Source organism: Eubalaena glacialis, chromosome 4, assembly GCF_028564815.1.
Source record: "Eubalaena glacialis isolate mEubGla1 chromosome 4, mEubGla1.1.hap2.+ XY, whole genome shotgun sequence".
NCBI lineage: Eukaryota > Metazoa > Chordata > Mammalia > Artiodactyla > Balaenidae > Eubalaena > Eubalaena glacialis.
This window is the reverse complement of record NC_083719.1, coordinates 42,524,284-42,549,589: the sequence shown is the minus strand read 5'-3', so window position 1 is coordinate 42,549,589 and position 25,306 is coordinate 42,524,284. Positions and strand designations below refer to the sequence as shown.

Sequence of the window (25,306 nt, the reverse complement as noted above, 5' to 3'; positions counted from 1 at the left end):
AATTTGAGTTTTCCCTGCACTTACACGATTCGGGGTTAGTCTGAGATGTCTGTGGGTTTATGTACTCACAATTAGAGGATGCCTTTCTGTGGCTCCCCTCCCATCCCTCCCAGGCTTTCTCCTCACACTTTGGCTACTTCAGGCTCCTTTCTCTGGTTTCTTTGACCAGCGACATGGTGGGCTTTCTATCAGAGTTTGAGCTGCTGGTGTTACTCCATGATTGGGGCCCACGCTCAGGGTAAAGCCGTGTGAGGAAAAAAATGGAAAACTCACCCCTGGGCAGATTGCTTCTCCAAGTTTTCACTCCCTTACTTGGTTTACCTGCTTTTGCTTATTTTCCAGAGTTCTCAGGTATTTGTTTTTTGAATTTTGTTCAGAGTTTGTAGTTTGCATCAGTGGGAAGGATGAGTTATAGGGGATTAGACTGCTCTAGTGAAACTGGTGTGCTTCATAGTTTTGTACTGATATGTGTCAATCGGGATAGGATTTTCTGTCTTATAAGAAATAAGTTAGGGTACAGTTTAGTATGTGTTCATACAAATAGGGTTTCTCTGAGCAGTCATATGATTCTTACAGGGTAAGATAGAGAATACTACTAAGAACTTCTAGATATCATAAATAAGCCAGAGACCACCTCTTCTAGATATACTGTAATTGGGTTGCCTTTTGATTAGCAATGATGGTGTCATCTCCCATATGTATATTCTAGGTCCGAGGATGTCTCCATAAGAATTACATGCTTTTAAATTTTAATGATCTGTTAGATGAAATCCATTTATATTTTTAATGGTAGATGAAACTGCCAAGTTTTCTAAATGCCTCTAAATAAGTATATAAGAGCATAAATGGTAAGTGTTATTGCTTATTACACTGTGTATCTTGATACAAGATTCTATTCCAGCTTTCATTTTTGAACTTCTCATGGTCTGCTTGGATCCATCTGTTTTCCAGCTGACCATAGGGAAGTTATCAATCTTTCTCCTCTACCTATAAATAAAGTTATTTGAAAATATTTTTATTTGGCTGTATAATCACCCTAATTTGAAATGCTTTTCTTATAGATCTGAATATCCTGGACTGGAATTTTCAAAATCTTGTTGCTATAGCCCTTGGATCTTCTGTATACATCTGGAATGGGGATAATCACAATAGGATTGAAAATATAGACTTAAGTGTCACTTGTAACTATATATCTTCTGTGTCCTGGACAAAAGAGGGAACCTGCCTGGCAGTTGGTACCAGCGAGGGAGAAGTGCAAGTACTGGACAACTTTTTCTTTGTCATAATGTGTTCTGTATAGTTGCTAGATAACTAAGATTGACTTTTAATAACAGGTTATTATAAAATAAAGAAACTATAGTAGATGTGGTACTTGAAGCTATGGGGAGTAAGAGGATATATCATTTTGGGTCTTTTCTGAATAGTGTTTAATGAGGATGTAGGGATACTCTGCTTAGTTTTTTCACACAAGCTTTCTTTCTGTCACATTTCCTTTTTTCCCCCATTCTTTCTCTCGGACTAAAGTTGGACTTATGAGATCCCCAGTTTTAGGACTTTGGAGAGAAGAAGACAACCTTCCAGTCTTCCTTTCTCACCTTAAGCCATGATCAGGAGTAGAGTTACTTAAAATGAGTGAATTTTTTTTCTAATAGGCACTCTGAAATGGGAGCTTACCAAGTTTCCGTCAATCTATCTAATTTCTCATGTACCATTTTTGTTATTGTTGTTTATTAGCAATAGTGTAAACAATATTGCTCAGGTGTTCAATGACTTTGGCGGGCCACAGATGGCTCTCCTGTTTTCTCATCTCTGTAATGATACTGGATACTATGAGGGTTATGTCATGATTTCTTCTTATGCCAAAGTTCTCATTCCTAATATGGGTCAGAGTATCATTTATAGCTGGCAGAAAAGGAGTCTTTTAGCAGTAAATAGAATTCCTGACTTTACAAAGTGTCTAGGCACTCAAATTTTATTTGTTGATAACTATAGGTGAATTTCCAGGTTTGGAATTCCCACAATTTGAAGGAACTAGAAGTGTCATAGTGATTCTCAACCCTTTGCAGCCCATTGACTTCACCTGGGGAACTTTAAAATAAATGCCATAGTCCCAGGCTCTTACTCCCACCATTAAATCAGAATGGCTAGCACCCATAGCCTGCTCCCTCAATGATCCTAATATGCAGACAGCATTGAAAACTGCTGACTAGGGTTAGAGGTGCTGAACTTTCACTTAGCATAAGGACTGGTATATCAACACTAGTGGGCTATCAGGCCTTTGAGAAGACCGTGGGTTGTGAAAATACTACATAACCGTGCTTGTTCATTTTTTTCAGTTATGGGATGTGGTCACTAAAAAGCGACTGAGAAATATGCTTGGTCATTTGTCAGTAGTTGGGGCTCTAAGCTGGAATAGCTACATCCTTAGCAGGTGAGCAGTGTCTTACTGGAACCAATTATATTTGCGTCACCAATTGACTATGGGTGCTGAGTGAACAGAACTACAATATTTAAAACCAAAACCAAAGTAAAACAAAACAGACATGATTAGTAACAGTTATGATCCTACCTGTCAGGTGTTCAGACCTTCTGGTGCTATAAGCGGTCCAGTGGCTGCGTGTACCATGGTGTCTCTGTGCCTAAAGCGTGTACTCATACTGAGATGTGACGTTCAGGATTCATTAGATTGTTCAGATAAAATGCAAAACTGTTTAAGCGAAAAGTTTCTCCTTACCAAGTAATACCTACTAGAGGGATATTTTGTTGAAATGGGTATTTATTGCTATCAGTATCACTAATTTGGAATATGTTAAGCTTTCTGGGGGCACATTTCCAATTCCCAGACCCACAGAGGTTAGAGCTGGAAGGAACCTCATAGATTAACCAGGTCAGTGATCTCAGACTTGAGAGTGTGTCAGAATCCCTGGAGGGCTCCTCAAAACCCAGATTGCTGCTCTCACTCTGGGAATTTCTGATTCAGTAGGTCTGAGGTGTGCTGATAATATGCATTTCTAATTTCCCAAGTGATGCTGACACTTTATCACTTTTGAGAGCTACTGATTTAGTCATCTAACTGCTTCTTTTTGACCAGGAAAGTTAAGCGACTTGTCCCTGTGAGCCTACATAATTGGTCTAAATACGTATTTAATAACAGTCATTCATCTTCATACTGTATTTCTTAAAGTAGATTTAAATTTAAATAAAATTTGAAGCCTTTTACCATTTCTTTAAGTAGCACAGATGTAAATTTGAGATTTTAATACCTTGTGATTATAGGCCAGACTTAAAACTACTTAAGCAAATTGCCCTTATATAGGCCTAAATATTTACCCTGTGAAGTTGTTGTAGTCAGGTCAATTCTATACTCAAGTTCCTTTTACAATCTATTTACATTGCTTAAGTTTAGTTTCATTATCCATGAGGAACATGAACAAATACTTTCTTATAATCATAGCAGCTAACATTTTAGAATACTCTGTGCCAGGCAATGTGCTAACTCTTTATGTGTGTAATTGCGTTTTAATCCCTGCAATGACATTATAAAGTGGTTTATATCTCCCCACCCTCTTTTTCTGAGGAGTAAACTGAGACACCAGCCTGAGGTCACATGGTTAACATAAGGGGAAGAGTCAGGCTTCGAACCAGGTGGTCTGGCCACAGAGTCCATACTGTTCATCAAAATGCTATCTGGGCTGTGCCTAAGTAGTTTTTAAAAATCTGATACTGCACTTTGAGAAACTTCAGAAATAACTGTAGGCAGTTATTTACTTTCTCCTTGGAGAAAACTAGTCCAGAAAGAGTTCATTATCTTTGTGTGATAGGACCTTTATCATCATTTGGATCCAAATCACTGAGATTGGAGACATTATCCAGTGATTTTGAATCATATTGCAGTTTGCTGTGACATTCAGATAGTTTTATATTCTTTTTAGATATTAGTAGCATGAGGAAACTAATAGTAGATCTGTAGATTAATAGAAAAATGAAATAATACATTTTTATGTCTAACACATATATCATACACATATGCCATTTTGTTGAGATAATATGAAATATTCTGAATTCCAGAAAAGTAATATTTCCTGGGTCTAGTACATAAACTACTATCTGGGAAAATATGATAATCTTCTAAATTTATTTTTTCCATGCCTGTATTAAAGCCATTAAAGTTAAAGCCATTAACTTTAAAGCATCATATTAAAGCCATTAGAGTTATCTATCAAAAGATATCTTTTAAATATCCAGATTTGAAACTCTGCCAGGCAAATCTATTTCACTTGTGGGAAGAATCACCCAGGCAGAATACTCCATCCTTATTAACTCAAGAAATGTCTGTGTTTTGAATCTGTCCTAAGGGGTCTTTCAGGAGTTTGAACAATACTTTCTTTCATGTTATGCTTATGCAGCATTAAGGCTCAAATTTTCTGTCCTAAACCTGCCCCTTTACCTCTGGGCAGTGGGTCGAGACTGGGCCGTGTTTATCATCATGATGTTCGGGTAGCCCAGCACCATGTTGGAACACTTCACCACAAGCAAGCTGTGTGTGCCCTGAAGTGGTCGCTGGGTGGCAGGCTGCTTTCCAGTGGTTGTAGTGACGGACTGCTGACTATATGGCCCCATGATCCAGGTGTGAATGCACAGGGTCACCCGCTATACATCATACCCCAACCTACAGCAGTCAAGGTAAGAAATCCAACAGTTTTGAAAGGTGTGCTTGGGCTGGAGGTTAGTTAAGCATGGGGCATCTGGTGTAAAGTTAGTTAAAATACAGTTTTGCTGAAGTGACAAGACAAAAGATCTGCAGAGAGCTGCTTCCTGCAAAGAGCTGCTTACATTCTTAGATGTCTTATCAGAAATACATTGACTTGAACTAAGAGTTTCTGGAAACCTGGGCAAGCCAAGCCTTGTGGCAGCTACTACCTGGGGAATCATAAGAACAGTCACCAGTGTAAATACTTTCACACTCACCGCCGACTAGCCAACTAGTATAGCAGGAGCAGGAGCAGACTTCAGAGGTTGACGTCGGTGTGATTTCTCTCATGATGGAGATTCTAGTTTTGCCAAAACAGCTTGTTTATAGTAAAAGCTAATTGGAAGTAGGGTATTGAAGAAAATGATTGCTAATAAACATAAAGATACTCTCTAAAAAACATAAAAATATTCTATGATGAAACTGGGGTCCATGGGCTCAGGAGAATTTCTCAGCCTCTTCAAATTGTATGCAAAATTTTGTGTTTACTGAAATAGCCCTCTTATCCAGCCCAGTCAGGGGTGTAGCTGAATGGTTATTTAAAAAAGACAACTAAGGTAGGTAACCATAAGATATGATACATATATATTGCAAATATTTTATTTCAACTGAAAATTAAATTGTACATTTATTCACCATACAAGGTCAAGGTCTTTACTTTGAATGTAGGTTGACTGATTACAGTTCTTCATTGTCTTTCTTGTATGAACTATAACCATATTTCATTGTTTAAGTTTTCTATTTATGGTATTTATTCTGGTTATCTATTGCTATGTAACAAATTACCCTAAAACCTAGTGGCTTAACACAACGATTATTTTTTATTTTTTTTAACAAATTTATTTATTTTTGGCTGCATTGGGTCTTCGTTGCTGCGCACGGGCTTTCTCCAGTTGCGGCGAGCGGGGGCCACCCCTCGCCACAGCCTGCGGGCTTCTCACTGCGGTGGCCTCTCCCACCGAGGAGCACAGGCTCCAGGCACGTGGGCCTCACCAGCTGTGGCTCGTGAGCTCCAAAGCGTAGGCTCAGCAGTTGTGGCACACAGGCTCAGCTGCTCCGCAGCATGTGGGATCCTCCTGGACCAGGGCTCGAACCCGCATCCCCTGAGTTGGCAGGCGGACTCCCAACCACTGCACCACCAGGGAAGTCCCAACGATTATTTTATTATCTTTTATGGTTTCTGTGGGTCAGACTTTGGGAAGGGCTCTTCTCAGCAGTTCTGGCTCAGGGTCTCTCATGAGATTGTAGTCAGACAGTGACTGAAGCTAAAAGTGCTGGGAGCTGGTGCAGCTGTTGGCTGGCTAGTCATCCTTCCCTCTTCATGTGGTCTCAGAGCTTCTCCACATTGGGTCAGTTTGGGCTTCCTCACAACATGGCAGCCTTAAGAGAGTTGGACTTTGTGGCTCAGGGCAACAGGGCCAGTGCTTCAGAGAACAAGGTGAAAGTGACATCACCTTTTATAACTAATTCCAGAAGTCACGCAGTGACACTGTTGGTGCATTCTATTGTTTGTAAGCCAGTCACAAGCCCTCCCACAAGGGAGGAGAATGAGATTCTACATATTGATGGAGGATGTTGATAAAGGGTATGTGGGATGGGAGATTAATTTTTAACTCCAATTAAGCTTAAACTCAGGATGAGATTAATGTACTCATTTGATGCTGGTGTTATAAAAAGTTACAACTATTTGGTAAACCTACATCAGCACTTCTGAAGCTTGGAATTTACCTAAAAATATAATATATCAGAAACAAAAGACATATGCCAGAATGTATTTATTATAGTATTCTTTTTTAAAAATTTTTTAATTTAATTTTATTTATTTTTTATACAGCAGGTTCTTTTTTTTTTTTTTTTTCCAGTCTTGGAAGGTTATACCTGTCTAAAAATTTGTCCATTTCTTCCAGGTTGTCCGTTTTATTGGCATAGAGTTGCTTGTAGTAGTCTCTTAGGATGCTTTGTATTTCTGCGGTGTCTGTTGTAACTTCTCCTTTTTCATTTCTAATTTTATTGATTTGAGTCCTCTCCCTCTTTTTCTTGATGAGTCTGGCTAATGGTTTATCAATTTTGTTTATCTTCTCAAAGAACCATCTTTTAGTTTTATTGATCTTTGCTATTGTTTTCTTTGTTTCTATTTCATTTATTTCCGCTCTGATCTTTATGATTTCTTTCCTTCTGCTAACTTTGGGTTTTGTTTGTTCTTCTTTCTCTAGTTCCTTTAGGTGTAAGGTTAGATTGTTTACTTGAGATTTTTCTTGTTTCTTTAGGTAGGCTTGTATAGCTATAAACTTCCCTCTTAGAACAGCTTTTGCTGCATCCCATAGGTTTTGGATTACAGCAGGTTCTTATTAGTCATCAATTTTATACACATCAGTGTATACATGTCAATCCCAATCTCCGAATTCATCACACCACCACCACCACCCCCCACTTCCCCCCTGTGGTGTCCATACGTTTGTTCGATACATATGTGTCTCTATTTCTACCCTGCAAACTGGTTCATCTGTACCATTTTTCTAGGTTCCACATATATGAGTTAATATATGATATTTGTTTTTCTCTTTCTGACTTACTTCACTCTGTATGACAGTCTCTAGATCCATCCACGTCTCTGCAAATGACCCAGTTTCGTTCCTTTTTATGGCTGAGTAATATTCCATTCTATATATGTACCACATATTCTTTATCCATTCATCTGTTGATGGGCATTTAGGTTGCTTCCATGACCTGGCTATTGTAAATAGTGCTGCAATGAACATTGGGGTGCATGTGTCTTTTTGAATTATGGTTTTCTCTGGGTATATGCCCAGTAGTGGGATTGCTGGGTCATATGGTAATTCTATTTTTAGTTCTTTAAGGAAAGTCCATACTGTTCTCCATAGTGGCTGTATCAATTTACATTCCCACCAACAGTGCAAGAGGGTTCCCTTTCCTCCACACCCTCTCCAGCATCTGTTGTCTGTAGATTTTCTGATGATGGCTATTCTGACTGGTGTGAGGTGATACCTCATCCTAGTTTTGATTTGCATTTCTCTAATAATTAGTGATATTGAGCAGCTTTTCATGTGCTTCTTGGCCATCTGTATGTCTTCTTTGGAGAAATGTCTATTTAGGTCTTCTGCCCATTTTGGGATTGGGTTGTTTGTTTGATAAATTTATTTATTTATTTATTTATTTATTTTTGGCTGTGTTGGGTCTTCGTTTCTGTGCAAGGGCTTTCTCTAGTTGCAGCGAGCGGGGGCCACTCTTCATCGCGGTGCACAGACCTCTCACTATCACGGCCTCTCTTGTTGCGGAGCACAGGCTCCAGATGCGCAGGCTCAGTAGTTGTGGCTCACGGGCCCAGTTGCTCCGTGGCATGTGGGATCTTCCCAGACCAGGGCTCAAACCCGTGTCCCCTGCATTGGCAGGCAGATTCTCAACCACTGTGCCACCAGGGAAGCCCCTGTTTTTTTAATATTGAGCTGCATGAGCAGTTTATATATTTTGGAGGTTAATCCTTTGTCCATTGATTCATTTGCAAACATTTTCTCCCATTCTGAGGGTTGTCTTTTCATCTTGTTTGTAGTTTCCTTTGCTTTGCAAAAGCTTTTACGTTTCATTAGGTCCCATTTGTTTATTTTTGTTTTTATTTCCGTTACTCTAGGATGTGGATCAAAAAAGATCTTTCTGTAATTTATGTCAAAGAGTGTTCTTCCTATGTTTTCCTCTAAGAGTTTTATAGTGTCCAGTCTTACATTTAAGCCTCTAATCCATTTTGATTTTATTTTTGTGTATGGTGTTAGGGAGTGTTCTAATTTCATTCCTTTACATGTAGCTGTCCAGTTTTCCCAGCACCACTTATTGAAGAGACTGTCTTTTCTCCATTGTAATCCTTGCCAACGTTGTCATAGCTTAGTTGACCATAGGTGCGTGGGTTTACCTCTGGGCTTTCTATCCTGTTCCATTTATCTATATATCTGTTTTTGTGCCAGTACCATATTGTCTTGATTACTGTAGCTTTGTAGTATAGTCTGAAGTGAGGGAGTCTGATTCCTCCAGCTCTGTTTTTTTCCCTCAAGACTGCTTTGGCAATTCGGGGTCTTTTGTGTCTCCATACAAATTTTAAGATTTTTTGTTCTAGTTCTGTAAAAAATGCCACTGGTAATTTCATAGGGATTGCATTGAATCTGTAGATTGCTTTGGGTAGTATAGTCATTTTCACAATATTGATTCTTCCAATCCAAGAACATGGTATATCTCTCCATCTGTTTATATCATCTTTAATTTCTTTCATCAGTGTCTTATAGTTTTCTGCATACAGGTCTTTTGTCTCCTTAGGTAGGTTTATTCCTAGGTATTTTATTCTTTTTGTTGCAATGGTAAATGGGAGTGTTCCCTTAATTTCTCTTTCAGATTTTTCATCATTAGTGTATGGGAATGCAAGAGATTTCTGTGCATTAATTTTGTATCCTGCTACTTTACCAAATTCATTGATTAGCTCTAGTAGTTTTCTGGTGGCATCTTTAGGATTCTCTATGTATAGTATCATGTCATCTGCAAACAGTGACAGCTTTACTTCTTCTTTTCCGTTTTGTATTCCTTTTATTTCTTTTTCTTCTCTGATTGCCGTGGCTAGGACTTCCAAAAGTATGTTGAATAATAGTGGCAAGAGTGGACAACCTTGTTTTGTTCCTGATCTTAGAGGAAATGCTTTCAGTTTTTCACCATTGAGAATGATGTTTGCTGTGGGTTTGTCATATATGGCCTTTATTATGTTCAGGTAGGTTCCCTCTGTGCCCGGTTTCTGGAGAGTTTTTATCATAAATGGGTTTTGAATTTTGTCAAAAACTTTTTATGCATCTATTGAGATTTTTATTCTTCAGTTTGTTAATATGGTGTACCACATTGATTGATTTGCGTATATTGAAGAATCCTTGCATCCCTGGGATAAATCCCGCTTGATCATGGTGCATGATCCTTTGAATGTGTTGTTGGATTCTGTTTACTAGTATTTTGTTGAGGATTTTTGAATCTATATTCATCAGTGATATTGGTCTGTAATTTTCTTTTTTTGTAGTGTCTTTGTCTGGTTTTGGTATCAGGGTGATGGTGGCCTCATAGAATGAGTTTGGGAGTGTTCCTTCCTCTGCAATTTTTTGGAAGAGTTTGAGAAGGATGGGTGTTAGTTCTTCTCTAAATGTTTGATAGAATTCACCTGAGAAGCCATCTGGTCCTGGACTTTTGTTTGTTGGAAGATTTTTAATCACAGTTTCAATTTCATTACTTGTGATTGGTCTGTTCATATTTTCTGTTTCTTCCTGGTTCAGTCTTGAAAGTCTATACCTTTCTAAGAATTTGTCCATTTCTTCCAGGTTGTCCATTTTATTGGCATAGTGTTGCTTGTAGTAGTCTCTTAGGATGCTTTGTATTTCTGTGGTGTCTGTTGTAACTTCTCCTTTTTCATTTCTAATTTTATTGATTTGAGTCCTCTCCCTCTTTTTCTTGATGAGTCTGGCTAAAGGTTTATCAATTTTGTTTATCTTCTCAAAGAACCATCTTTTAGTTTTATTGATCTTTGCTATTGTTTTCTTTGTTTCTATTTCATTTATTTCCATTCTGACCTTTATGATTTCTTTCCTTCTACTAACTTTGGGTTTTGTTTGTTCTTCTTTCTCTAGTTCCTTTAGGTTTAAGGTTAGATTGTTTATTTGAGATTTTTCTTGTTTCTTGAGGTGTGCTTGTATTGCTATAAACTTCCCTCTTAGAACAGCTTTTGCTGTATCCCATAGGTTTTGGATTGTTGTATATTCGTTGTAATTTGTCTCTAGGTTTTTTTTGATTTACTCTTTGTTCTTCAGTGATCTCTTGCTTATTTAGTAATGTATTGTTTAGCCTCCATGTGTTTGTGTTTTTTACGTTTTTTTCCCTGAATTGATTTCTAATCTCATAGCATTGTGGTTGGAAAAGATGCTTCAATTTTCTTAAATTTACTGAGGCTTTATTTGTGACCCAAGATGTGATCTATCCTGGAGAATGTTCCGTGTGTACTTGAGAAGAAAGTGTAATCTGCTGTTTTTGGATGGAACGTCCTATAAATATCAATTAAATCTATCTGGTCTATTGCGTCATTTAAAGCTTGTGTTTCGTTATCAATTTTCTGTCTGGGTGATCTGTCCATTGGTGTAAGTGAGGTGTTAAAGTCCCCCAATATTATTGTGTTACTGTCAATTTCCTCTTTTGTAGATGTTAGCAGTTGCCTTATGTATTGAGGTGCTCCTATGTTGGGTGCATATATATTTATAATTGTTATATCTTCTTCTTGGATTGATCGCTTGATCATTATGTAGTGTCCTTCCTTTTCTCTTGTAACATTCTTTATTTTAAAGTCTATTTTATCTGATATGAGTATTGCTACTTCAGCTTTCTTTTGATTTCCATTTGCATGGAATATCTTCTTCCATCCCCTCACTTTCAGTCTGTATGTATCGCTAGGTCTGAAGTGGGTCTCTTGTAGACAGCATATATATGGGTGTTGTTTTTGTATCCATTCAGCAAGCCTGTGTCTTTTGGTTGGAACATTTAATCCATTCACGCTTAAGGTAATTATCGATATGTATGTTCCTATTACCATTTTCTTAATTGTTACGGGTTTGTTTTTGTAGGTCCTTTTCTTCTCTTGTGTTTCCCACTTAGAGAAGTTCCTTTAGCATTTGTTGTCGAGCTGGTTTGGTGGTGCTGAATTCTCTTAGCTTTTGCTTGTTTGTAAAGCTTTTGATTTCTCCGTCGAATCTGAATGAGATCCTTGCTGGGTAGAGTAATCTTGTTTGTAGGTTATTACCTTTCATCACTTTAAATATATCGTGCCACGTGCCACTCCCTTCTGGCTTGTAGAGTTTCTACTGAGAAATCAGCTGTTAACCTTATGGAGTTCCCTTGTATGTTATTTGTCGTTTTTCCCTTGTTGCTTTCAATAATTTTTCTTTGTCTTTAAGTTTTGCCAATTTGATTACTCTGTGTCTCAGCATGTTTCCCCTTGAGTTTATGCTGCCTGGGACTCTCTGCACTTCCTGGACTTGGGTGGCTATTTCCTTTCCCATGTTAGGGAAGTTTTCGACTATAATCTCTTCAAATATTTTCTCAGATCTTTCTCTCTTCTCCTTCTGGGACCCCTATAATGCGAATGTTTTGCGTTTAATGTTGTCCCAGAGGTCTCTTCAGTTGTCTTCGTTTCTTTTCATTCTTTTCTCTGTATTCTGTTCCACGGCAGTGAATTCCACCATTCTGTCTTCCAGGTCACTTATAGCTTTTTCTGTCTCAGTTATTCTGCTATTGATTCCTTGTAGTGTATTTTTTATTTCAGTTATTGTTTTGTTCATCTCTGTTTGTTCGTTCTTTAATTCTTCTAGGTGTTTGTTCTTTAATTATTCTAGGTCTTCGTTAAACATTTCTTGAATCTTCTCGATCTTTGGCTCCATTCTTTTTCCGAGGTCCTGGATCATCTTCACTATAATTATTCTGAATTTTTTTTCCTGGAATGTTGCCTATCTCCACTTCATTTAGTTGTTTTTCTGGGATTTTATCTTGTTCCTTCATCTGGTACATAATCCTCTGCCTTTTCATTTTGTCTGTCTTTCTGTGAATGTGGTTTCGTTCCACAGGTTGCAGAATTGTAGCTTTTCTTGCTTCTGCTCTCTGCCCTCTGGTGGATGAGGCTATCTAAGAGGCTTGTGCAAGCTTCCTGATGGGAGGGACTGGTGTTGGGTAGAGCTGGGTGTTGCTCTGGTGGGCAGAGCTCAGTAAAACTTTAACCCACTTGTCTGCTGATGGGTGGGGCTGGGTTCCCTCCCTGATGGTTGTTTGGCCTGAGGCAACCCAGCACTGGAGCCTACCTGGCTCTTTGGTGGGGCTAATGGCTGACTCTGGGAGGGCTCACGCCAAGGAGTAGTTCCCAGAACTTCTGCTGCCAGTGTTCTTGTCCCTGTGGTGAGCCACAGCCACCCCCTGCCTCTGCAGGAGACCCTCCAACACTAGCAGGTAGGTCTGGTTCAATCTCCTATGGGGTCACCGCTCCTTACCCTGGGTCGGTCCCGACGCACACACTACTTTGTGTGTGCCCTCCAAGAGTGGAGTCTCTGTGTCCCCCAGTCCTGTCAAAGTCCTGCAATCAAATCCCGCTAGCCTTCAAAGTCTGATTCTCTAGGAATTCTTCCTCCTGTTGCTGGACCCCCAGCTTGGGAAGCCTGACGTGGGGCTCAGAACCTTCACTCCAGTGGGTTGACTTCTGTGGTATAAGTGTTCTCCAGTTTGTGAGTCACCCCCACAACTGCTATGGGATTTGATTTTACTGTGATTGCGCCCCTCGTACCATCTCATTGTGGCTTCTCCTTTGTCTTTGGATGTGGGGTATCTTTTTGGTGAGTTCCAGTGTCTTCCTGTCGATGTTTGTTCAGCAGTTAGTTGTGATTCCGGTGCTCTCACAAGAGGGAGTGAGCGCACATCCTTCTACTCCGCCATCTTGAACCCTATTATAGTATTCTTTATAAAAACAAACAACAAAAAGACAACCCCACCAAATCCACTTCTCTCCAAAAAACTCAACCCAACCCAATGCAAACCAAACCAAAATAAGACAAAAAATCAACCTGAGTCCAGCATTAGAACAAACATTAATTAGAGTATAATAACATGATGTAATATTGTGGGATTACTAAAAATGATAATTATGACAAATAAATTAGACATGGAAAGCTGTATAATAAGTGAAAACAACAGAAAAATAAAATAGTATATATATTATGCTTAGTACTTTATAAAATACTTCTACATATAGAAGATAATATGTAAAAATGATAATAGTTGCCAGGATGATTGATAAGGATATACAGATAAATATAACTGAAATATTTGCTAAAATATTTTTTAAAGTTACTGTTACTAGTCATTTCAATTATCAATATAAATGTATAATATTAAATTCTGATTTTCAGAATTAACAACAATAATTTATAACTAAAGAAAAGGCAATTTTATTTTCTAAAATATATTAAGATTTGAAATACATGAGATTTTCTTGTGTTGTGAGCAAGCATGTATAGCTCTCCATTCTTTTCTATTCCCTCTCTGACCTAGAACCTAAGGACACAGGTAGACAAACCAGAGGAAGACTGTACTTTATAACCAGATGCTAGGGGCACATGTCAACTCTTCCAGCAGCAGATTTTTGCCCCAGAGGACATGTTGAATGAAGCTTTTCAAACATATTATTGTGTGGTTTTTCTATGTTTAAAATACTTGCAATTGTTATCTAAATTTGAAGAAGGCACCAATATGTGATTTCTAGTCCCTGAGAAGTAATCTCTGGAGAGTAAAGTAGCTCTTGCCTTTGGATCAGAGGTCCTGGAGATCTGCCACGGGGACAGAGCTCTGGAACTTCTGCTTATATGCGTGCAGCTCATTCATGAGTTCACCTTCTCCAAAGCTGACCTGCCTGTGTGATTATTTGGAACTTTAAAGGCCATGGATTGGTGTCCCTGGCAGTCTGAAATCCTCGCTGTTGGAGGAGGAATGAAGGACGGACACTTACACATCCTGGACATAAATACTGGGCAGAGCATCCAGACCCCAAGCACAAAGTCACAGGTAAACGTCTCTCAGGGAGTTTACCTTCATACTGATCTTCTAGAATCTTGTGAAAATAACTTATGATAGAGCATAGGACCCAAACACACCGCTCTTTACCTGCTAAGTCTACAGGAATTTCAGTTCTTAAGAGTTTCTTTTTGTAAAACCTTCTTCATCTGTGAGTTGAAAGTTAATTTAAGTTGTGTATCCTTTTTTTTTCCATTTCCCTTCTTTCTCAACACTGCTTTGACTGTGAAACGTGAGAGTCGTCTGACTCTTCCTAGACAATGACCATAGTCCACTTCAATGCATAGGTTCATTGCGCCTAAGCCTATTTGTATATTTAGTCTTTTGTTGCCTTGGGATAAACTTTCCTAGAACTAACATAATTCCTCTAATACCCTAACCCCATGTGTGGACTGGAGGCTAGATGTGGACAGAGCATACAGCCTAGGATCAGTTTAAAATGCATTCAATGAATCAGAAATTGCCATAATTCTATATTTTGGGGGTCATTATTACAGATTTGTTCCCTAATCTGGCTACCTAAGACAAAGGAGATCGCAACTGGCCAAGGGTCTCCTAAGAATGATGTGACTGTGTGGTCCTGTCCTGCTCTGGCCAGGTCCCGTGGGTTTTTTGGTAAGTAAATAAGTAAGTAAAATTCCATGTACCTATTGCAAAATGAGCTGCTACTGGTGGAAAAATCCATGAATGGAAGATTTTCTCCTTCTGGTTCTTTGAAGTATATATTTTATCAGAGGAAAAAGCTCTACACCCACCACACCTCAGGGAGTGTATATACCTGAGTGTTTCTGAATTTGATTGTTCGTCACTTATAACTGTCATGTCTTCTTGCATTCGTGTATGCAGTGATGATTGTGGACAGTTTTCAAAATGTGTTTCTGAACTCTGGAGTTAGCATTATAACTCATCTTACTCTATTTTCCAGAAGAACTAGCAGAGCTGAAATGTGTGGGAGATAAGGAAGTATGAAAAGGGTGAGACATTGTTCTATGTGGGGAGACCACTCCAGGCTGTGAGACTCTGGGGAACCTCTGTCCTTTCAAGGCAGACTGCTGTTCTTTCTTGGCGTAGTTCTGTAAATGTTTACTGGCTATTTCTTGAGAGCAAGACCCCATGATGGAGAACAAGACCCGGGCCTTGTCCTCAAGAGCCTTAAATGCTCTTCGGTGCAACCTGAAATGTTAAAGGGGGCTGAGGGAAATAGGGAGACAGAAGTGTTGGCTGATGAAGGAACAGAGCATTGGCATCCAGTCTCTTGTAGACCTCTCATTACATATTCTATCTTCTTCCTCTTGCCACTCAACTTGTCTTCTGGTCATCCCTGAAAGTTATTTATTCAACATTTATTTATGTGCATCTACTATGTGCCAGGAACTTTTTGTGGCACTGGGAATACACTGGTGAACCAGACAGACAATATCCTTGCCCTCATGGAGCTCACACTTTTGTGGGAGCAGACAGACAAAAACCAAATATATACAATATTAGGTAGTGATAATACCATGACTCTCTTTGGAGATTATGAGAATGTTATTGGCCACAACAAAACACCCTTAACAGAAAGACTTCCTGCTTCTGCTGGTCAGGCTGGCTGGAGCTCAGGTTAGCCTCAAAATGACTATATATCCTTCAGCTGTTATACTGTGTGACTTGGTGAATAAAAATACAGGCATGGTACAGCCACTATGGAGAACAGTATGTAGGTTCCTTAAAAAACTAAAAATAGAACTACCATACAACCCAGCAATCCCACTACTGGGCATATACCCTGAGAAAACCATAATTCAAAAAGAGTCATGTACCACAATGTTCATTGCAGCTCTATTTACAATAGCCAGGACATGGAAGCAACCTAAGTGTCCATTGACAGTTGAATGGATAAAGAAGATGTGGCACATATATACAATGGAGTATTACTCAGCCATAAAAAGAAACAAAATTGAGTTATTTGTAGTGAGGTGGATGGACCTAGAGTCTGTCATACAGAGTGAAGTAAGTCAGAAAGAGAAAAACAAATACCATATGCTAACACATATATATGGAATCTAAAAAAAAAAAAAAATGGTTCTGAAGAACCTAGGGCAGGACAGGAATAAAGACACAGACATAGAGAATGGACTTGAGGACACGGGGAGTGGGAAGGGTAAGCTGGGATGAAGTGAGAGAGTGGCATGGACATATACACACTACCAAATGTAAAATAGATAGCTAGTGGGAAGCAGCCGCATAGCATAGGGAGATCAGCTCGGTGCTTTGTGACCTCCTAGAGGGGTGGGATAGGGAGGGTGACAGGGAGACGCAAAAGGGAGGAGATATGGGGATATATGTATGTGTATAGCTGATTCACTTTTTTATAAAGCAGAAACTAACACACCGTTGTAAGCAATTATACTCCAATAAAGATGTTAAAAAAAAAAAAATACAGGCAGCTCTTGACAGAGCCACTTCAGTACCAGCATGAGTGTAGGAGAAGCATGAGTTGGTCCTTTGCATATATTTAATCACAATTCACCAGACCTTTTTAGTTTAGAGAAACACTTAAAATCAAGCCTCAAAACCGAGTTCTTTACAAAATTGTAATTCCAGCAGCTAGATAGGTCCTTCAGCTAGTTGGGAGTACTGATAGATACTTGAACCATTTGCTGATGCTTAGAATAAAGAATGTACTTAGTGCGTTTTTGTTTCTCTGTCCTTAATAAGTTATACTTTTCTAATTTTAATGACTTGTGAATTTTTTCATTGATATTAGATAGCTATCCAAAGGTACATTTAACCTTTCTCCTTCCTTTAAAATGCTTTTGGCTGGAGAAGATGCAGTTAATTTTGAACTTTTAGACACTAATTTTCATCTCTAACTCAGTAGTTTCTGCTGTGTACAAGATTTCCCCAAAGTGTTTAGCAGGAAGATTGTTTTACAAACACACATCATGTGGTCAGATAAATTTGGAAATTCTGGGTTAAACAAGAACAGTTTTTCTTTCCTAAGAATGTCTCAAAGCCTTTGATACATTATGTGTACTGGGAATCTCCAAGAGGAGTTACAGCATTCTCTGTTTCCCAAATTCATCTGGGAAATCTTTGTATGGGAGCATCTTGAGGTTCTTGCTCCGTGAACATGCTTCAGGGGACACTGCCACATGGCATGGGGCTGCTGAGGTCTTCAGCTTCTATGTGTTTTTACTGTCTGTCAATGTTTCCATTGTGGGTCAAGATCAGCACTGAAAAAAAAACAAAAGAAATAGAATGGTATAGAATGGAAAAATGGAAAAGTAGGTATTATTTTGTGAATAACTTTTGTCATAGTTACCAGTACATTTGCATGTATGGGGGTCACTGCATAAAATGTAGTTTTGACAATGAGTTGTGGTCATAAAGCTGGAAAAAAGCTGTTCTAGATTGTGGTCATGCCCTTAGTAAGTCTCACCCTGTTACCCACAGTCATAATTCTCTGGGGGAAAATTTTAGTTAAAGAGGTCTCACCCAACTGACTACAGAAGAAAGATACCTTACAATTCCCCCTCCTATCCACCCAACCAAGAGTTGTAATTTCCAAGGTTTGAAACAGTGGTAGGTAACCTTCTAGTCTATAAGTGAGATCTGGCCTTTGACTGGGTTTCATCAGTCCATTGCACATACGTCAGTATGTGGTCTCATTTATGGATGTAGCTGCATAAAGAAAACCAAACTTTCAATGCTTTCAGTGACAGTACTCTTGGCATGCGGGGATGTAAATCCTAAAAGAGGACCTTCATCTGAGATAAGGTGGCATTTCCCACTATCTAGTAAACTAAGATTGTCACTAATGTGAAAAATGTATTTCAAGAATGTTTTTGTTTCCATCCAAATGCCATATTCCTAACAAGTTCTAGAAGTAGCTATCCATTTTTTAAGTCAAGATATTTTTCAAAGCCTGTTCTATAAAACATTTGGGATTTTGCCCTGTTATTCCTTTTTCCACTTTCTCTTCTTCCTTCCTCTTCATCTTAACACACCATAATAAAGAATGAAAGAGTATTTATCACTGATTATATTTACTGAATACATTTTTCTTTTTTAGGTTTAATTTTAAAGCATTGGTATAATGATCTATATTTTCCTAACTAAATTAAGTTGCTTTTCATTTATATGGCTCAAATTAAAAAAATTTTAATTTTTAAAAAATAATGGATACTGGCCTTCATTAGAAAAAGAGATTCTTCTTTGCGTTGGATTTGGAGCGTGGTAAACAGTTTAAGCATTGAATTGGATTCTAGTTCTGGCTCTGCCGTTAATCAGCTGTGTGACCTCGAACAAATTGTTCGATATTCTTAAATTTTTTCTTCATCTGTAAAATAAGAAGATGGCATTATATCTATAAATTTAAACATTTTTAATGCACCCACATGCCTCGGGCCAATTCCATGTCTCCTTGGCGGTGTGTCTGTGCGTGTGTGTATGTGTATGTGCGTGTGTGTGTGTGTATGCATGAAGGAGAGCATTGGGAGTTATGTGTTTAGATGGAAAAAGCCCCAAGTATCTAAGAAATGTCTCCTTTGGGAGTGGAATAGTGTATCTTCACTCCTTGCTGTTGAGAATCTTGTGTCAGAGAACAAGATTATTTCTGAAATTCCAGCTCTCAATTGAGTTGTAAGCAGTACTCCTCCTATGAGGGGGTGGCCACCCACCTCATTTGATTTTAGTTGTGCCCCCAAATACCTACCCACTCAAAAACATATCCAACCTCTTTTTTTCTCTCATCTTCCCAGTCCCAGCTTTCTTTCATGGAGTCAGCTTTGTGGATTTTGGCCTGAAGTTTTGATCGTGAAAGTTACTGTTAGATTAGGATAGGTTTTGCAAAGTATTTTCCAAGGAACCCTAGTAGTTTGAGATGTTCAAGTCAAAAGGACTCTGGTGAAATAAGTTTCAGAAATGCTGCCTATTATAGCCTCTTCTTCCAAATATTTCTAATGCATATAGCAGTTTTGAAATAAGGAATCCTGTTTAATTTTCTTAACTTGGAGCTCCCAAATTAATGTGAACATTAAAGACTCTTTTCATTTAATAGTTCATATAGAACTATTGTTACACAGAGTGTTCTTTGAGAAATGATCAGATAGATAACAGAAAGAGGGTATTGTCTTCAGAATTCCATATGAAAGACTCATGTATGTTTTGTGAGACAGATTTTTGGGTCCTTTTCCATTAAGCTGCATCAGTTTATTTGATTAGTTTCTTGAAACCAAGATCCCAAAAGGATGACTTTCAGGGAAGGATAAGAAGAGGGATGGAGTGTGTGGTAGGAGCACAGCCATAGTAATTCCTAGGTGTTGGTGGGTTAGAGAAGATAGAACTAATAATGGTATAAGGCATGAGGGGTGTGGTGAGCTAAAAACTGGTCCCCTCAAAGCTCTCCACGTCAAATCCCTGAAACCTGTGAGTGTGACTTTATTTGGTGAAAGGGTCTTTGCAGATGTAATTAAGTTGAGGATTTTGAGATGAGATCATTCTGGATTATCCAGATGGGCCCTAAATGTAATGGCAAGTGTCCTTATAAGAGGCACACAGAGGAGAACAGACACACAGAATCAGAGATGATGTGACCACAGAATCAGAGATGATGTGCCCACAGAAGCAGCGATTAGAGTGACGTAGCTACAATTTGGGGATGACCAACAACTGCCAGAAACTAGAAGAGGCAGGGAATAGAATCTCCCCTGGAGCCTCCAGAAGAAGCCAGCCCTGCCAAATCCTTGATTTTGGACTTCTGGTCTGTGAGAGAATAAATTTCCGTTGTCTTTAGCCGTGCAGTTTGTGGTAATTTATTACAGCAGCCTTAGGGAACCAAAACAAGGGGGAAGAGCCCTGAAGGGCAACAGTGAAGCAAAACCTTAGCCACTTTAGGGTGTTACCCAGAGTCCTCCCTGACTGGTGTTTTCCATGGCAAAGGTGCAGTGGGAGTGGCAGCCCTGAATGTGGCAGGGGTTTGGAGAAGCCCTTTGTCCTGTATGGGATTCGTGGCCCCAGCTTAGGTTGCTTCCCAGTCCTCAGCAACAGCCCTTGACATGTGGAAGGTGAGCTGTCTGTCCTTCTTCCCACAGGCCACCGAGGCAGAGTGCTGCACCTGGCTTTGAGTCCAGACCAGACCCGGGTTTTTTCTGCCGCAGCTGATGGCACAGCCTGTGTATGGAATTGCTGCTAGTCACTCAGCCCCTCTCAGCTTCAGCTTCCTCATTTCTATGTGAGAATAATGATGTTGGCCTTGCCTTCTCCATGGTGCTGTCATGAGGCTCAAACAAGATGACGTGCTTTTCCTGAGGTGAATGCCTGTTCTCCTGACCTTCCTTCTCAGGTTACTTTATTTGCTCTGCTTCGTTCCATTGCATTTCCCAGACATTGTCTTTGACTCTATGCTTCTCTCTCTGATTTCCTCCTCCTCCTCCCCTTTTCTTCTCCTTCTCTCTCTGTCTTTTCCTCGTTAGAGGTGCATTTTCACTGCTATAGTCACAAGAATATCTACAGCAAAGATTTCTAAATGCTTCTTTGTCACTCGACTTTTCTCCCAAACTCCAGCCTCATACTTCTGTCTGTCTCTGGATATTTCTTTTCTGAGATACTTCGTCTTTAGCTCAAACTCAATACATTAAAAACACAACTTATTCACTTGAAAAACATTGATTAAAGTGCTACTCTATGTTAAGCACGCATATTATTTCCTCTCAAAAAGAGGACTTCTGTGGGACTCCCTTTTCTCTTATCATGGTGTCATCCTTATCCTGGTCATCCCATTACTCAGGGAGCCTCCTGGTTATTCAGTTTACCCCTTGTTCTCTGTTTTTTGTTTTACCCTAGTAATGTCCTGCATACCTGATGACCAGTTTGTGGTAACTGCCTTCTAACTGGTTTCCTGTCTTTATTCTTCATGGGTCTCCACATTCCTGCTGGGTTACATTTCTAATATCATTGTGTTGACCCTCCAAGTCCCCTGCTCATAAACGCTCACTGACTCCCATTACCTAACCCCCTAGGCCTCCACCTCGGAGTCCTGAGCCCACAGCCTGAAGCTGGGGACCTGTACCAGTTATGGCTCTGCCATAAACTTACTGAGTGACCTTGGGTCTGTCACAACATTTGCAAGAATAGGAATTTGGATTTGGTAACTGCTAAGGTTTCTTCAAGCTTGATCAGGCCACTGTTCTATCTTTTTAACGTTAATCCTCACTCCCTCCTGTGTTAACCCTGGGCTAAGTCTTGTGATTTCCTGTCTTATGCTTTTGTTAGACCTCTTCTTTCTAGTCTGGAATTCCTGCTCCTCTCTTCTTTTGCTTTGCACCTTCACATAAGTCCTGACGTCTCCAGGAAGTGTTTTGAAATGATGTTACCTGGCTTTAACTCTTGGCGTCAGTCTGTATCACCTATTTTGTGTTAATATAACTATTCTAGTTGTTTTAAAAAAATCTTTTATTACTATGTGAATCTTTGTTTAAGTTTTAACATGCTTATTTCTTCCGAACAATTCGATTGAGGAGTTGAGGGATATTGGCCTTGCCTTCTCCATGGTGTTGTCATGAGGCTCAAATAAGATGACGTGCTTTTTAGTGTCAAGATGTTATATTTTTTAGTGTCCTTTGGAATGTTTTGCATGTGTCAGCTAACATATGTTGATTAATTTATTTGCTTTGTCATAAATGGTTTTTACCAATACATACACACTCTGTTAATACCCCTCCTCAAAAAAAAAAAAAAAAAAAAAAACCAAATAAAAGCCTTGATAGTTGAAAAGTGGAATAGTAAATACAAGGGGTGTTAGGACTCTCCTGACAAGTTGCCAGTACATTCTGTTCTTTTCCCTGTTTTTAAACTCAGAAAATCTGCTTGGTAGTGCTAGTAATTTTTACCTTATAAAATTTTAGGTCACCAAAAGCTGCAAATGTGCTACATTCCTGCAATACACACTCTTCTTCTTTAAGATAATGGCTTTCATTTGATCTTCTTATTTAGCCAGGTATAAACTATAAGAAAAAGTTTAGCAGGGAAAGGAGCAAAATGGTGAGGCCACTTCCAGTGTCCCCCACCATTCTGATGTGGTTACTTCTATCTTAACAATCTCACGGCACTATGACATGACCAAAGATCACTTCTCTCAATTAATACTGGTGTGTGAACAAGGCTCTCATTTAAGAAAAATAGCAATATATCTTTTACTGCTGTTAGTTTTGGTGGAAGTCTGGAATATGGTTTCAGTAAAGAAAAAAATGAACTTACAGATAATACACAAAACAGAAGCCTCTGCTACAAAAATTTTGTAATATAAAATTTTTATTGACTAATAAGTCACATAAAGCACATAAATCTTAAGTGTATCGCTCAGTGAGTGTTTAATTTATGAATAAGACCAAGATCATATGAATAAATCATCCAGATCAAGATGTGAACATTTCTTTCACCCCCAAAGACTTCTTTGTGTCCACTCAGTCAATACCCCTCCATTATTCTGACCTCGGTCACCATGAATTAGTTTTGCCTTACGCCAACCTTTAGATAAATGTAATCATACCATAAATATTCTTTCTTTTTTTTTTTTTTTTTTTGGTCTGGTTTCTTTTACTCAACCTTAGATTTGTAAGAGTAATTCATATTGTTGCATTCATACATGACACAGGCATGTAGTTTGGTCTTTTTCACTGCTGTGTAATATTCCATTGTATATACAACAATTGTTTATCCATTTTATTATGAATGGATATTTGAGTTATTTTCAATTCTGACTTTTAAGAATAAAGCTGCTACAGACATCCTCAAACACGTATTTGGTGGAAAAAAGCCCTCATTTCTGTTTGGTATATACCCAGGAGTAGAATTGTTAGGTCATAGCATATGTGTTCATTCAGTTTTAATAGACACTGCCACTTTTCCTAAGAAGCTCTACCAATGTATACTTCTACCAGCAATGAACAAGGGTTTCATACAACTCTTTTTAAGTGGACTTCATAATCTGTAATAAATGTTGCCAGTAGGGAATACTCCATCCATCCTCTTATTGCTATTAAAATCCTAATTAGGGATTATAGCAGGCATCTAAAATATCCTCTTAGAGCATCTCTTTTAGATATCAGCATGAGACTTCACTTTCTAATATAGGGGTTCTCATCCCCAGCTGCATATTAAAATCATTGGGGAGCTTATAAAAAGAATACTTTGTCTTGGTTCTCATCAAATTAAATAAAAATTTCTAAGGGTGAGACCTGAGCATTGGTCATTTTAAAGAGCCTGGTAAGTCTAATGGGCAGCCATGGTTGAAAACCAAAGGACCAGTATTTTGGTCAGTCTTTAAGCTATGTTCCTTCATTTGTTTTAAGAAGTTGTCTCTTAGTGTTGCTGTATGTTCTTAGTTTGGATATACCGTGTGTGTGTGTATGTATATGTTTATGTATGCATACATGCACACAAATATAAGATTTATATTCCAAAAGGAACTGATGGAAATCAAAGGAATCTGTTCACATAATCTCATCTTGAAGTGGCTACTGGGCTGATGACTATCCACTAAGTTCAATATGCTGAATAAATATCTTGAGTTTTTTCCCAAAGGAAAATTTCAGGCCACGATTCAACACTCACTCCCTAGTATGAGATGGCAGTCACTGTAACCACCATGTTGATTGGACCTACCCAGACTCAAGGACAAGGGGAACCAAGAAATCACCTAGATAATCCAAGGCTTAAATTCAAACTACTGAGAAAAGAGGCTGACTTTCCTTTTATCCTTTTTTTGGCTAGCGAAGTGCCTCATTAATATCCCCTAGAATTTTAATTTCTGTTTCTCACCTGCCTTTGGAAAATACTGTAAGGCATTTTCTGTTTCTACTTCTCCCATAGACTCAGGTTCTTACATATAAATCTGAATAGCAGATGTTGATGTGGAACAATGGCCTTTGAAGGGCAAACATTTCCTTTTAATCCAAACGCTCCAGACTGGCTGTTTCTGTTTCTTGTAGAATTGCTGAGCCCTTCACTGTACTTGTTACTAGACAGACTGACCTTAGTGTCCCTCCTGCTGGGCCCCACTGAATCAGTGAAGTGAATAATTCAAGCCAAGTTTGCATGTCACTTGTCACATGGATGACACAGGTGACATTGGTCCCTGATCTCTCCTTTGCATTATCCACAAGGTCTCTATATTACTCTGGTTCACTTTGCTGGTGGAGATCTGCCTGCTAAAGTTATAGGAGAGCAACAAGTACAGTGATACAAATTGATTTTATTTATGATAAAATTAAGACATGACAGCAGTGGGCATATACCTGGAGAAAACCATAATTCAGAAAGATACATGCACCTCAATGTTCATTGCAGCACTGCTTACAATAGCCAGGACATGGAAACAACCTAAATGTCCATCAACAGAGGAATGGAGAAAGAAGATGTGGTACATATATATACAATGGAATATTACTCAGCCATAAAAAGGAACAAAATAATGCTATTTGCAGCAACATGGATGGACCTAGAGATTTTTGTACTGAGTGAAGTAAGTCAGACACAGAAAGACAAATTTCATATGATAACCCTTATATGTGGAATCTTAAAAAAAAAGAGTACAAATGAACTTATTTACAAAACAGAAGTAGAGTCATGGATGTAGAAAACAAACTTATGGTTACCAGGGGATAAGGGGCGGGAGGGATAAATTGGGACTGACGTATACACATTACTATATATAAAACAGATAACTAATAAGAATCTGCTGTATAGTACAGGGAACTCTACTCAATACTCTGTAATGGCCTATATGGGAAAAGAATCTTAAAAAAAGGAGTGAATATATGTATATGAATAACTGATTCACTTTGCTGTATACCTGAAACTAATACATCATTGTAAGTCAACTATACTCTAATAAAAATTTAAAAAAAAGAAGTAACAGCAAATGAAATGAAATACGGTTAT

At 38.7% G+C, this 25,306-nt stretch overlaps 1 protein-coding gene across 1 annotated transcript in view; it reads left to right on the top strand.

The window, feature by feature from the left end:
* Nucleotides 1-20,558, top strand: part of CDC20B (cell division cycle 20B) — a 62,276-nt gene extending 41,718 nt beyond the window's left edge. Inside the window, exons 7-12 of the mRNA XM_061187792.1 lie at nucleotides 1,062-1,258; nucleotides 2,337-2,431; nucleotides 4,458-4,683; nucleotides 14,246-14,371; nucleotides 14,878-14,995; nucleotides 20,458-20,558. Coding sequence (XP_061043775.1) covers nucleotides 1,062-1,258; nucleotides 2,337-2,431; nucleotides 4,458-4,683; nucleotides 14,246-14,371; nucleotides 14,878-14,995; nucleotides 20,458-20,558 — 863 coding nt within the window. The remainder of the gene's footprint in view (nucleotides 1-1,061; nucleotides 1,259-2,336; nucleotides 2,432-4,457; nucleotides 4,684-14,245; nucleotides 14,372-14,877; nucleotides 14,996-20,457) is intronic.
* The last annotated feature ends 4,748 nt before the right edge of the window (nucleotides 20,559-25,306 follow it).